This window comes from Chiloscyllium punctatum, chromosome 17, assembly GCF_047496795.1.
Source record: "Chiloscyllium punctatum isolate Juve2018m chromosome 17, sChiPun1.3, whole genome shotgun sequence".
NCBI lineage: Eukaryota > Metazoa > Chordata > Chondrichthyes > Orectolobiformes > Hemiscylliidae > Chiloscyllium > Chiloscyllium punctatum.
The window spans coordinates 94,512,147-94,526,720 of NC_092755.1; the positions used below are offsets into that span (position 1 = coordinate 94,512,147).

Genomic DNA, 14,574 nt, shown 5'->3' on the forward strand with positions numbered 1-14,574 from the left:
TCCTGGTTTACAGGTAGGGACACTACCACTGTACAAGTGCACTCCACGCTTACATAAAAGACATGGGGCTCCTATTATGCAGTGGTCATGTTGCTACCTCTGATTCAGGAGGTTTGGATTCAAGGCTCACCTACCCCAGAGGTATGTAATAGCATCTCTCAACTCGGAGCTTTGCTAGACTGGATTGCACAGGTGCATGCAATCTTCTCTCGTGTGCTTTTTTAATTACTTAGCAACCACTGGGAATAGAAACAAGCATTTTTCCTCCCCTGAAACCAAAAGGTCTGATGTCAATTTTTATATTTCGACCAGCATTCCATTTGAAAACAGTTAAATCGAACAGTTCTTTTAAATTATTTAACATTCTTCAACCTATATTTATTTTTAGCCTCAAGGGCTCACAGCAATCAAAATAATTCACAATTAGAGATTAAGTGTTGTATCTTGACTAACTTGATAGATGTTATGGCAATAGCACCTCACCAAATCAGCTGCACTTCCCAATTACCAAAATTAAAACTTGCGCTCTTACAAGTGCAAAGCTCATTTACGAAATTTGAACAGGTATACAAAACTCAGGTTTAGTGTATTACCTTCTCACTTTCAACATTAAATTAAGCACTAGCAGGATCATTGAAAACATTAAATCATATTTTAAGGCAAACGATTTTAAAATAATACCTTGCAGCATTAATCACTGACCTAATAGCCAAACACACCTCCCTCTGAATCTCTTCACCAATTTCATCAACAGGAGTTTTTAAAAGCTGCCAGAGCAGTACCTCAGATCGTTGTACAATCTCGCGGTTTCGCTCTGTTTGCGGGTTGAAGAAAAACTTGAATATTACCTATATATAAAAAAAAGCACAATTATACAGTACTCAGATTAGCCCACTAGTTATGGATTTTTTTGAACATAGAAGCCCCAAATTTTAGTTTAAAAACATACTGTAACACTTCCTTTCTCCTCTCCATATATGAGCAATATCATACTTTTTAAAAAGTTATACAGTTTTATCTATCTGTACGTAATTCCCAATATTTTTCCTAATTTAAATTCCTTTGTTCACATCTTTAAAGAAAATTACCAACATACTGTAATTAGACTCTGCTGAAAGTGGAGGCACTATAATGTATTTCCTTTCACATGGGGCCAGTTTCAGAAAATTTCAACATCTCCAGCCCATTCTATCATTCAATTGTATCACTGCTGATTTGTATCTCAACTCCACTTTTGCTCCACATCAATAGATTTGAATGCTTACAGCACACAGATGCTACTTGGCCCTCAATGCCCATGCTGCTGAACAAACATTCCATTTCCCATTGCTCTGAATGCTATGGCAACGCAAGTCAGTATTTAAACATTGCTTGATATTACATCTGAAGTTTATCAGATCAACTACGATCTCATTGAATGTTAGAGCAGACTGGATAGGCTAAATAGCCTAATCCTTCTGTCTTATAGTCTTACATTTTTTGTTGATTGCCTTAGCCAAAAAAAAAACCAAAAGTACAACATAGAAAGCAATGGCCTATTTTTCTTTAGCAAAATAACTAAAGCAACTTGGATTTGTCTACAGCCTTTAATATAACAAGATGTCTCAAACTAATTCAGTTTTGACTTTCCCAATTCCTATTTGGAGTTCAGGAAGAATATCAAGATATAGAAAGCAGAAACGTGGTAAGGAGGAGCTCAGTGATGTGGGAAAGGACAAGATGTTTCTGTCTATTAGATAATGTAGAAAGGTGCAGATAAAACAAGGGCATCTACTTCATGATGCTTAGCCTCATTCCCGATGAGAACTACAGAACATTTAACTGAGTAAATTAGCCATCCAGATCTAACCAGTACTTCAGCACATTGCTTCAATAAGTGATTCTCAATAGGAAAGCCAAAATCTGCAGTCAAGTTAAAACAGTGCAGAATGTTTTCATTTCTTCATGCAGCCTTGTATAGTTAAACATTCGAAGTATCACACTTAGAACACAGAACATAGAAAAGTCCAGCACAGAACAGGCCCTTTGGCCAATGATGTTGTGCCAAGCTTTACACCTAATATAAAACATAATAACTTAAACTATGCGCCCCTCAACTCACTGGATGTCCAGCAGTTGCTTAAATGCACCTAAAGGTAAATCTTTGAACTAGAGTGTGAAAGACTGAAGTTTGTAGATAACAAACATCAAAGTGAAAATGCAATGATGTACTATACCTGAAAAACAATAAGAATACAGCGAATAATACAGGCATCTTTGTTTGCCATGGCCTTCTCCATTATGTCACAGATACTACTCAGGTGCTGAGCTTCAATGGGGTGTTGCTTTCCCAGGAAGTTTGAGATCGGTAAATTAGCACTAGCAGTCAGCAAATTGAGCTGATGAATGCACATTGCTCCCACATGATGCAGAAGTTGGTTAATTACATTACTGGTTGACACAGATTCATCTAAAAACACAGAACATAGACAACAGGAATTGAAAAGCAATGATTTATAATCTCTTAATACGTTAATTTGAAACTACAATTTGTTACACATTATCAATTCTGCATTATTTGGGTATTATCTTTCTTCAGATATTGCTGCTAGCATCCAACCAACAATTTTGAGTGATCAACAATAAGCCAACATAAAAGGCACTTTTATATTTTATGGCCCTATTAGAGGTCACCAAATGTCAAACTCCTTCAATATATTGTGCTGCATTAGAAGCCAGTCTATTCTTTCCCTCAACTTAACTTGACCACGGCACTAAACATAGTTCACATATGACAAAGCAAAAACTGTTATTTATTCAGGCAGTTTTGCAAACGCTACACCTGAGACTTGTGCACAGATACATGCACATCTATGTCCAAGTGATTTGATAGATTCAGATGATCCAAGAGGAAAGCACAAAGATGGTGGAACAGAACAGATGCAGAACTCGAAGGTAATACTGCTGCTTTACAATCACTTCAGTGTACTGAGTTAACTGATCATAGATAGAATTTGGGTCAGAGATTGTATTGCTTTTGCCACTTGTGATTTTGTGGGTTGTGGGGAAGAGGAGCAGCAATGAGCTTTCCATTTCCAATTATTATTGGTGATCCTTGCCAGAAACTAAACAAAAAATAATATGGGTATTGATCTCTAAATTCTACTGTTTAGATAAGTAAATGAAGAATAGTCTTGAGAAACTCTATAATTCTGCCATTGCTCTATGAAACCACACACAATATAACTTAATATCTTCCAAGAAAAGATAAGTCAAAAGATTGGAGGGAGGGAAGGAAGGGAGTGCAATAAGTACAAAAAATAAGGCCACGCAAATTAAATAAGGTATGCCAGTAGCGTTAATTAATATACAAGTCAGACTGCACTAACCTTTTGGTTCAGGGATGATGTGGCTAACACCTAGTCGTTGACAGATGTGATGGAAGGCTTGGTTACCAGGGTTACACCACTGATCCATGTAGTCACTAGAACACGTCCAAATCATATTATTCATGGCATCATAGCAGGCTCCTAGTACAGAAAATTAATTATTAAGATGCAACCAACCAATATGATAAAAGCCTACATTTTAGAAGGTGCATCACTACTAGTTAAGAAAAGCAAAGGGGAGGCACTCCTTTATGAAACAATAACAATCAAGTCCACTATAACAATTCTAACCAGAATTTTCTGTCATTATCTAACAAAGGAGTACAGCTTGTTTTCTCCCAAATCCAGGCCTAAAAGTTCTCTTACTACGAAAATGAAGTGGTGGTCAGATTCCAGACTTTCACTAATACTGCTGTGGTTAATTGGTCATATGCAACATTGACCTATTGATATCTGCATCAGAACTTGCCTTCAGTGCAGCGCACAGCTATCTTTCCTTTCTGATGCTGAGCTTCAAGAAAGTCCAATATACCTTAAGTATGCAGTTTGATTACATCAGAGAAGTAAACCTTCTACCAACCTTTGATCTAAATCAGAAGATGATGAGAAATTATGCTTTGTTTCCTTTTAAATTAGTTAAGTAAATACTGATATTTGATCTGTTTTTTATGAATTATGGAAGAGGCTACAATTCATATTTGGCATCCAATTCTGGCTACCACAGTTTTGATGAGAATGAGAAGATATTGGAGACTTTGTTTCGTGGATTTACTAAAATAGTGCCAGGGATGAGGAAGTTCATGGGAGTTCAGTAATACAGTGAGACTAGTGAATAAGGGACTGTACTCCTCAGAACAGGTTAAAAGGATGCTCAAACTATAAAGTGATCTTTGTAAAGTAGATAAGAAGAAACAGTTTCCACTCTAATTTAGAGGATAGACTTGAGACAACTGGCATCAGAGCTAAGAAAGATGAATGTTTTTCACTGCAGCAAATTGCTTCGAGGTTAGTCATAGCTCACATCAACTCTCGCCTCCTAGACTGCCTCAATCCCTGCAATTTGCAACTGGTGAAACAGGCCCACAGCGGATGCCATTTGCCTGGCCGTACACTCATCCCTGGAACAACTGGATAAAAGGACATCTATATCAGGCTCCTGCTTCATTACCATAATCCCTTCCAGACTAGTCTCAAAACTCCGACACCTTGGTCTCAGTTCTGCCCTCAAACTAGATATTCAGCTTCCTGACCCACAGACCGAATCAGTGAAGACAGCAAACAGTATCGCCTCCACAATAATCCTCAATACTGCCATCCTGCAAGAATGCATACTCATCTCCCTACTGTACTGCCTGTACACTCTCGACTGAGTAGTCAAATTTCATAAGAACGCCATTTACAAATTTGCTGACGACACTACAGTTGTAGGCCAGATATCAAATAATGATTAGTCAGAATACAGGAAGGAGATAGAGTGCTTTGTGCCATGGTGCAATGATATCAATTTGTCTCTCTATATCAGCAAAACAAAAGAACTGATCATTTATTTCACAGAAAAAAAGAACCCCCCCCCCCCCCAATCTACATCAACAGAAATGAGGTGAAGAGGGTTGAGTGTGTCAAGTTCCTAGGAGTGACAATAACCAACAATCTTCCCATGTAGATCAGATGGTCAAGAAGGCACACGAATGCTGCTTCTTCCTCAGGAGGCTTAGAAAATTCGACAAGCCCATACGAATCTTCACCAACTTTCACAGATGCACTGTAGCAAGCATTCTATCTGGGTGTGTAACGGTTTGATAGGGCAACCGCTCTGCTCAGGACCATAGGAAACTACAGAACGTTGTGTGCACAGCCAGACCCTCACAAAAGCCAACTTCCCATCCATCCATGGACTCCATCTACACTTCTTGGCGCCACAGAAAGGCTGCCAGCTTCAAAGATCCCTCCAGCCCCAATAATACTTTGTTTCAATCTCTTCCATCAGGCAGAAGATACAAAAGCAATAGGTTCAAGAACAGCTTCTTTCCTGCTGTTATTAGACAGCTGAATGGATCTCTCTAATTTCAAATCTAATGTTGACCTTGCTTCTGCACACCACTTGTGAAGTTGCAACCTTGTATGCCTCAATCTAAGCAACCCATGATCTGTATGTCCTTGTTTGCTATGGTCTGCCAGTATGCTCGCAACTCTAAACATTTCACTGTACTGAAGTATATGTGACATCAATAAATCAAATCATATTATTTGAAATACGCTGTCTGAAAGGATGGTGCAAGCAAAATCAATGGTAACTTTCAAAATGCAATACAAAGTACACAGGCAAACTTTATAAGGGAATAGGCAAAAAGAAAAGTAACTGGACTAACTAGACAGCTTTTTCAGAGGTAGAACAAGCATAGAGAGCCACATTAATCATCTCCTTGTCTAAAGCCCAATAAGATTTCTTCTTCCAGCATAGATTTCTTTTTCTGCTTGCAGTTCAATTAATTGAAAGAATAAGTCAGAGAACGGTTTTACTCAACAAATATTAAACAATATACTTGAATGTTGGAGCTCAACAAAGACCAGCTGTGACTACCAGTCAATTTGAATCATTGGCAAGTTTGTTCACCTGAGACAAATTCATCTCAAACTCAATTCAAATAACAACTCTCTGACAAGCCTGTCAATCCACGCTGGAAATTAATTGATCCAACATTCCAAATTTCCTTAGGAATGCAGAAAAGGTGAAGTACTATCCTATGTGCAGTTATTATTGTAGCTATAGAAAATAGACAGTGGAAAAGTAATTGCCAAAATGACATTGCGCATTGAGCATGACAATACCCTATTACCACCTTCAAGCACAATTAGTGATGGGCAATAAAACACCCACATCCCATGAACAAAACAAAAAGGAACCTATTATTCATTGCAAAAACACATTTGCATTTATAACTGATTTTATAATGTTCTTTTTAGCTTGGAATAATGTAGCCATAAGCTAAATTGCAGTTTTTGTTTAGTGTAGAACAGAAAACTGTCAAATCTAAATGGCAGAACCAGACAGATAAATGCTGGGCTCGCAGAACCTAGTCTTCAATTTTAAAAGCAAACTATGACATCTCCTGTCACTTAGCATTGCCTATTACTATAAAGTAGCTTATTCTAAGAGCTCATGGTTTACAACCTACTTTTAACATTAAAAGATTTGCAATATTATTTGAATCAATCAACCTGCAATAGATTCTCCTTACCCAGTCCTGGAACCAGAGCTCCCCGCCCAAGAGAACTGCCAGCTGCATCAATCAGGTCTGCTCGGCTGTTAAATTGGCCATCTGAAATGTTGAAAACCAGGCTAGAGGACAGGACTGAACAGAAAGATATATCAAGTTATAATGAGGAGACAAAGTTACTAATATCTTATTACTCATTGCTTTAGAACCTCTCCTTTGAATTGATAATTTTAATGTGATATTATCCTGTGTGGTAGTTGTGCGATATTAATTCAGCACCTCAAATTGTCGCTTAACAGTGACAGTGGTAAGAACAAACTAATAGTATGCCAGTATATACCCCAATCTTACACAATGCAATGTTCCAGTCTAACATCAAGCATTTTTGCAAGAATTAAACCAAAGATGAAAACTGAATGTTTGCCACACTTCAAATGGGTCAAATGCAAAACTGCCAGGTATGCAACATGATGCGCCACTCAAATCAGTTGAGAACATCTCTATTATACAATTATAACTCTTCGTATTACATTTTAACTAAAAAGCTATTGACAAGATTGCAACAAACACCACCAGAATTTTAACTACACCTTGCAACTGAATGGCAGCAAATAAAATCTAGATGATAACACAATGCCATAACATAAAACAAAGAATTGCAGATGCTGGAAATCTGAAACAAACAAAAATTGCTGGAGAAACTAGGTCAGGCAGCAGCTGTGGGGAGAAAACAGAGTTAATGTTTTGAATTTGGTGACTTCATCAGAACCACTCCACTTTTGTTATTAAGGTAAAATAAAATGCAAGTGGAAGGACTGCTAGCTTACCAGTGGTCAAAGTTCACGCACTATTGTATTGTGAAAGACATAACTCCCTCCTTTGAGCCACATGATTCATAATCATGCAAACCATAAGACTATCATAAATAGGAATAGGAGTAGGCTGTTCAGCCGCTTGAGCCTGGTCCACCATTCAGTAGGATTACGGCTGATCAGACATTCCTCACATCCATCTCCTGCATTTTTCCCATAACCCTTGATTTCCCGATAGATAGATCAAGAATTTGTCTTCAGCCTTAAATATACACAGGGAATCTGCCCCACAGCTTTCTATGGTAAGGAGTTCCAAAGACACTCAACTCCAAGAGGAATTTCCTCCTCATCTGTGTCTTAAACTGGTGGCCTTTATTGTGAGGCAGCATCTCTGGTCCTAAACTGTTCCATGAGGGGAACATTCCATCAAGTTCCCTAAGAATCCTGTACGTTACAATGAGATCACCTCTCATTCTTCTAAACTTCAGCAAATAGAGCCCTAAACTGTTTAGCCTTTGCTTGTAAGACAATCACTCCATGCCAGGGATCATCCTAATGATTCTTCGCTGATGTGCCTTCAATGAACTGATATCTTTCCTTAAATAAGGGGACCTAAAGTGCTCAAAGTTCTCCAAGCGTGGTACAACTGGAGTACGACATCCCTACTCTTATACTCCAACTCCCTTGAAATAAAGGCCAACGTTCCATTAGCCTCCCTGATTATATATGTGCTAGCTTTCTGTGTTTTGTGCACAGGTACCCCCAATTCCCTCAAGTGTTGCAGCTTTCTGTAGATTTTCCTCTATCTAAATAATAATGTTTTTCTTCTCCTTCCAAAATGAACGTCACATTTTCCCAAATTACATCCCAATTGCCAACGTTTTGCTACTTACTTAACCTATCAATATCTCGCTGTAAACTGTATCTCTCTTTAGGGCAGGTGGCGGCCTAGTGGTATTATCACTGGACTGTTAAACCAGAGACCCAGGTAACATTCAAGGGACCAAGGTTCGAATCCCACAATGGCAGATGGTGGAACTAAAAGTCTAATGATGACCATGAAGCCATTAGGCAAAAATAGAGGACTGCAGATGCTGGAAATCAGAGTCTAGAAAAGCCCAGCAGGTCAGACAGCATCCAAGGAGTAGGAAAATCAACGTTTCGGGCAAAAGCCCTGTCAACTGTCAGAAAAACCCATTTGGTTCATCAACGTCCTTTAAGGAAAGAAACTGCTATCTCACCTGGTCTGGCCTACATGTGACTCCTGTCACACAACAATGTGGTTGACTCTTAACTGTCTTGGGGTAAGCTAGTGATGCCTTGATCCCATGAGTGAGTTTTTAAAAACTGCCTTTTCCACTTATTTGTGTTTTCGGCAAATTTGGCTACAGTACATTTACTTTCTTCCTCCAAGTCATTATTATATATTGCAAACAGTCGTGTCGCAGCATTAATCCGTATGGAACTCTACTGGTCACAGATCACCAACCTGAGAAAGATTGATGTAAAATTTCTGTTTAACTCTGCCATTTCATTGTTCCCCATAAACAGCTTCCCAGATTCAGTTCCTCAGTCATCTTTGTTCACTTTGACGTCACGTTCCTATTTGAAGAAGCTCTTATAGATTCAGAATGTCAGAGCACAGAAACAGATGTTTTGGTTCAACCAGACCATGTTGACCATAACCCCAAACTAAACTAGACCCACCTGCCTGCACTTGGCCCATATCCCTCCAAACATCTCTTATCCAAATATTTTGCTTAAACATGGTAACTGTACTCACATCCACTACTTCCTCTGGAAGTTCGTTCCACACACTAACCACGCTCTGTAAAAACATAAAACAACTGACCCCGTCTTTTTAAGATCTCTCTCCTCTCACCTTAAAAATATGCTCCATGGTCTTGAAGTCCCCCATCCTTGAGGAAAGACACCTTACCTATACCTCTCATCACTTTACAAACTTCTAGAAGGTCACCCCTCATCCTCCTATGCTCCAGTAAAAAAAAAAGTCTTAGCCCATCCAACCTCTTCTTATAGCTTAAACCCTCCATTTCCAGCAACATCCTGGTAAAGCCCTAACTGTCACCAAAAGAACTGCGGATGCTGGACATCAGAATCAGAAATTGCTGGAAAAGTTCAGCAAGGCTGGCAGCATCTGTACAGAGAAATCTGAGTTAATGCTTTGGGTTCAGTGACCCTTCCTCAGAACTGAATTCATTCCAGTCTTCACTGACTTCTGCTTGCGTATATGCTTTTTCTTTCAACGTAATACTCTCAGCTTCCTTGGTTAGCCATGGCTGGTTTATCTATCTCTTAGAAATTTTCCTTCTTACTGGAACATATATTTTTGCTGAGTACCATGAATTAATTATCTCCTTAAATGTCTGCCATTGCTTGCCAACTGTTATTCCTGCTCATTCCGCCTAGTTGTCTTTTGCTAACCCTATCCTCATTTCATTGTAATTACCCTTATTTAAGTTAAACACTTTTGTTCCCAAACCAAGCTTTTCGCACTCAAACTGCATATTAAATTCTATCATTTTATGATCAATATTTCCGGGCGAATCCTTTACCCAACTTATTCATTAAATATGCCTTTAACAGATCCAAAATAGCGTGTTCCCTGATTGACTCAATGACATATTGCTCTCGGAAAATATCCCCAAGTACTATGACTTCGTTGTCATAGCTACACTTGCCAATTTGATTAACCAAAACAACAAGATCAAAGTCACCCATGGTTATTGCTCTATTCTTTATAAACGCTCTTATTATTTGTAATTTATAGCCTTGCCTTCAGATTGACTACTGTTTGGGAGTCTGCACACTACGTTTCAGAGAACACCTCTGGGACACCCAGAGCAACCAACCCAACCACTCCGTAGCCCAACACTTCAACTCCCCTTCCCACTCCACCAAGGACATGCAGGTCCTTGGACTCCTCCATCGCCAGACGATGGTTGGAGGAAGAGCGCCTCATCTTCCGCCTAGGAACCCTCCAACCACAAGGGATGAACTCAGATTTCTCCAGTTTCCTCATTTCCCCTCCCCCCACCTTGTCCCAGTCAAATCCCTTGAACTCAGCACCGCCTTCCTAACCTGCAATCTTCTTCCTGACCTCTCGGCCCCCACCCTAGCCTATCACCCTCACCTTGACCTCCCTCCACCTATCGCATTCCGAACACCCCTCCCCCAAGTCCCTCCTCCCTACCTTTTATCTTAGCCTGCTGGACACACTTTCCTCATTCCTGAAGAAGGGCTGATGCCCGAAACGTCGATTCTCCTGCTCCTTGGATGCTGCCTGACCTGATGTGCTTTTACACCTAGCAATGTCTTCTTGACCTAATTTTTCTCTTTACCTCCGCCTGAATGGTTTCTACATCACCCAAGCCTAGATCGTCTCTCAATTATCATTGCATTTCTTAATAACAGCTTTACCCCATTATCTCTTCCATCCCATCTGCCTCGCTGAAAGATCCCATATCCCGAAAGTTTCCCATCTTTGATCTCCCTGTAACTAAGTTTCCATAACAGCTACGAGATCATATTCACTTACTTCAATTTGCACCAGTTTGTCTACCTTATTCTGAATGCTTTGTGCATTCATGATACAAAGCCTTTAAATTTGTTCTGTAGTCAAATTTCTGCACACTTTATGGTTCCTTGGTACAATATGACATTCACACATTGTTATCAGAAAATAAAAAGGGAGTCAGTCGATCCCATCCCTACCTATTCCTTTGATTTCTGTCCCATCAGAATGTTTTTTGCCACTACTGGTGCCAGTGTCCATGAATTTGAACCTGTATTTCCCACATCGATCGTTCAGCCACGCATAGATCTCTTTAATCTTGACTCTAGTAATTAGCTTGTGGTTTAGGTAGTAATCCAGAAGTTACCATCTTTTTGGCTCTGCCTTTTAATTTAGACCTTAACTACTCATATTCCTTCAGTAGAACCTTTTTCTTCATTTGACCAATATTGTTGGTACCTATGTGGAAATCAACAACTGGATCTTTTCTCTCCCACTCCAAGTCCCTTCGCAGCCTAGATGAGCTATCCCGAAACTGGCACAGGCTTTCTGGACTCTTGATCAGAATACATCATACATTCCCCTGACTATACAACCCCGAATTACAAGTACATTTCTTCACCCACTTAAATAGTCCCCTTTACCATGGTGCAATTGGCAGTTCGCTCACCTCCCTTCAGCCTGTGCTCTCGACTATACAGGGACTAAGAATCTCAAACCTGTTACGTAAGAGCTGAGGCTCCTATAGCACTTCCTCGACTTCTCTAAATTCAAATTTATTCAACTCATTATTCTCTTACTGATAACTGCAAGGCCGCCTCCAAACACATTTCTTCCTCCAGGCAAGCAAGTGGTACAGATAGCTCAGCCCTATGGTGTGATAGTCAGCTGAGACTTTACAAACGAGCAACCCAGATTCAATTCAATTACCTTTTTTCAAATCTTCAATTTCTATAAAGTGTCTCATTTTTGCTTATTACCATGCCAGACTCAGAGTTGCCAGTTACCTCCCAGCCAATAACCTCCAGCAATCCATTCTTAATGAATGTGCTGCTAACTGTTTTTTTAGACCTTGGTGTGGTCTGCAATTGATGTTTTAAATCTTCAGACAATTCTGTGTTAATGTGTTTAAAGGTTTCCTTGCATTAAGAAACTGTAGAATCTATTCACTATAACTTATTAAATAATGACAGTTAGTATCCAACAATGCAAATTGAACTCAATTTTATAAAATACTTAATACAAGAGCATTATACCAGAAGTACTTCCAATTCTAACAAATTATTTATTAAAAATGTGCAAGGGAACAATCAACTCTGAGACAAAAACAAATTACAGAAATCTACAATAAAAACAGAAAATGCTGGTAATGCAGAGGTCGTCAGACAGTATCAGCAAAGGGAAAGACCGAATTAAAACTAAGTCAATTATAGAACTCAAAAAACAGAAATTAAAAGGGTCTTAAGTGCAGAGTCACAAAAAGGACAGAGCAACAAAGATCAAAAAAGTTCTTTGATAGGATAAGTGGTGTGAAAGATGAAATGACAAAAATGACAAAAGGGACAATGGTGAAATACAAAGAGGTTGGCAATAGAATAAGTAACTAAAGGAGATTCAAGAGGAAGTGACAGGAGAACGAATCACAGCTGTCTGTTTGAAAAAAAATGCAGTTACGACTTCAAATCACTCAATGTTCAGAACATAAGAGGTGGTGCAGTTTCTCAAGTTACCAGGGAACTTCAGCAGAAATGGGTTGGATGCCGAGGCTAAAGATTAGACCGGAATGGGTGGGAGAATTAAAATGACGAGCAAATTGTAACTTCTTCACTCGCGGCAAAAGATAACTGACCTAAAATATTATCTTCAGAGATGCTGCCAACATGTTATTTCCAGCATTTTCTATTTTTACTGACACTTAACCATTAACTGGCTTTGCATTTAATCAGTATGGTCCGTACTAAAGCAGTTAAATTCCTCTACACCTCACTGTAAGAGCTACCACAAAAGCATATGCGTGAAATTTGTTGACTCTCACTCCACACATCCCAGATGCACAAGTGTACATTCTGTTCTGCTTAACTTTGACTTATTACAATTGAGATGGAAGGAGTGCACTGTCTTTTTCTACTTCACTATTCCACTAACATGAAATTTATTATTCTACAGGTTCCTAAAATGGCCAGTCATATACCTTTTCTGTATTAGAGTTAAAACAAAAAATCCATCAACCAGAATATTTAATAAAGAAATGTTTTATTATAAGCAGAATATGCATTCAATGACAATGTAAAAATAGGTTGAAACATTTAATTTATAATACAAAAGTATGAATGCTTAACCTTCTAAATAACCCAGCACCCACAGTACTGTGGAGAGAATTACTTTGAATATAGAAACAGAGAACATTACAGCGCAGTACAGGCCCTTCAGCCCTCCATGTTGTACCGACCTGTGAAACTAATCTAATATCCATCTAACCTACACCATTTCATTATTTTCCATATGTCCAAAGCCCATTTAAATGCCCTTAACATCGGCGAGCCGACTACTGGTGCAGGCAGGCCATTCCACGCCCCTACTACTCTGAGTAAACAAACTACCCCTAGACCCGGGTTCAATTCCCGCCTCGGGCAACTGCCTGTGTGGAGTTTGCACATTCTGCATGGGTTTCCTCCAGGTGCTCCAGTTTCCTCCCACACTCCAAAGATGTGCAGGTTAAGTGCATTGGCCATGCTAAATTGCCTGTCGTGTTAGGTGAAGGGGTCAATGTAGGGGTCTGGGTGGGTTGCTCTTCGGAGGGTCAGTGTGGACTTGGGCCGAAGGGCCTGTTTCCACACTGTAAGAAATCTAATCTAATCTGTCCTAAATCTATCACCCTTCAACTTAAAGCCATGTCCCCTCGTGTTGGTCTTCACCATTCGAGGAAAAAAGGCTCTCACTGTCCATCCTATCTAACCCTCTGATTATCTTGCAAGTCTCGATTAAGCCACCTCTCAACCTTCTTCTAATGAAAACAGCCTCAGTTCCCTCAGCCTTCCCTCGTAAGACCTTCCTTCCTTAGCAGGCAACATCCTAGTAGATCTCCTCCGAACTCTTTCCAAAGCTTCCACATCCCTCCCATAATGCGGTGTCCAGAACTGTACGCAATCCACCAGGTGTCTTGTACAGCTGAAGCATGATCTTGTCGCTCCGAAGCTCAGTTCCTCTACCAGGAGGATTTACCAGAAAGGAAAATCACTTTTGGCCAAAATGTATTATTATTCGATGGGGATTAAAGTACAAGGAGTAGACTGCTCAGATGGCTATCACTGTAGCATTCTGGCATGTGTTGAGTGGCATCGTGAAACATAGGTGGATGCCTGAAAGAGTTTGCCAAAGCAGCTCACCTCGGGAAACATAAGACTGAGGATTATTCTGGAGAATCCTCTTCAGAGGAATGGAGGGTTCAGACTGGACAGAGATTCAGATCCCACACCAAACCACACTAGGTTTTACAGAAACATGAGAGCTGGCTGGGAACTTAATTTCTTCTCCAGACAGGCCATCAACTGAATCTAACTAATCGCTAAAAAAAAAACTACAACCTAACAGTTGTATAGCCAGATGGGGGAGGTTGGGGGGGTCTGCAGTAAACAAACACT

General features: G+C 39.6%; 1 protein-coding gene across 2 annotated transcripts in view; it reads right to left on the minus strand.

The window, feature by feature from the left end:
• LOC140488149 (probable E3 ubiquitin-protein ligase HECTD4) overlaps window positions 1–14,574 on the minus strand; it is a 291,859-nt gene that overhangs the window by 188,684 nt on the left and 88,601 nt on the right. For both annotated transcript variants that reach the window (XM_072587982.1, XM_072587981.1), the window contains exons 10-13: window positions 6,608–6,721; window positions 3,369–3,509; window positions 2,217–2,449; window positions 703–848 (exon numbers count right to left, since the gene is read on the minus strand). In XM_072587982.1, the coding sequence (XP_072444083.1) occupies window positions 703–848; window positions 2,217–2,449; window positions 3,369–3,509; window positions 6,608–6,721 (634 nt within the window). The remainder of the gene's footprint in view (window positions 1–702; window positions 849–2,216; window positions 2,450–3,368; window positions 3,510–6,607; window positions 6,722–14,574) is intronic.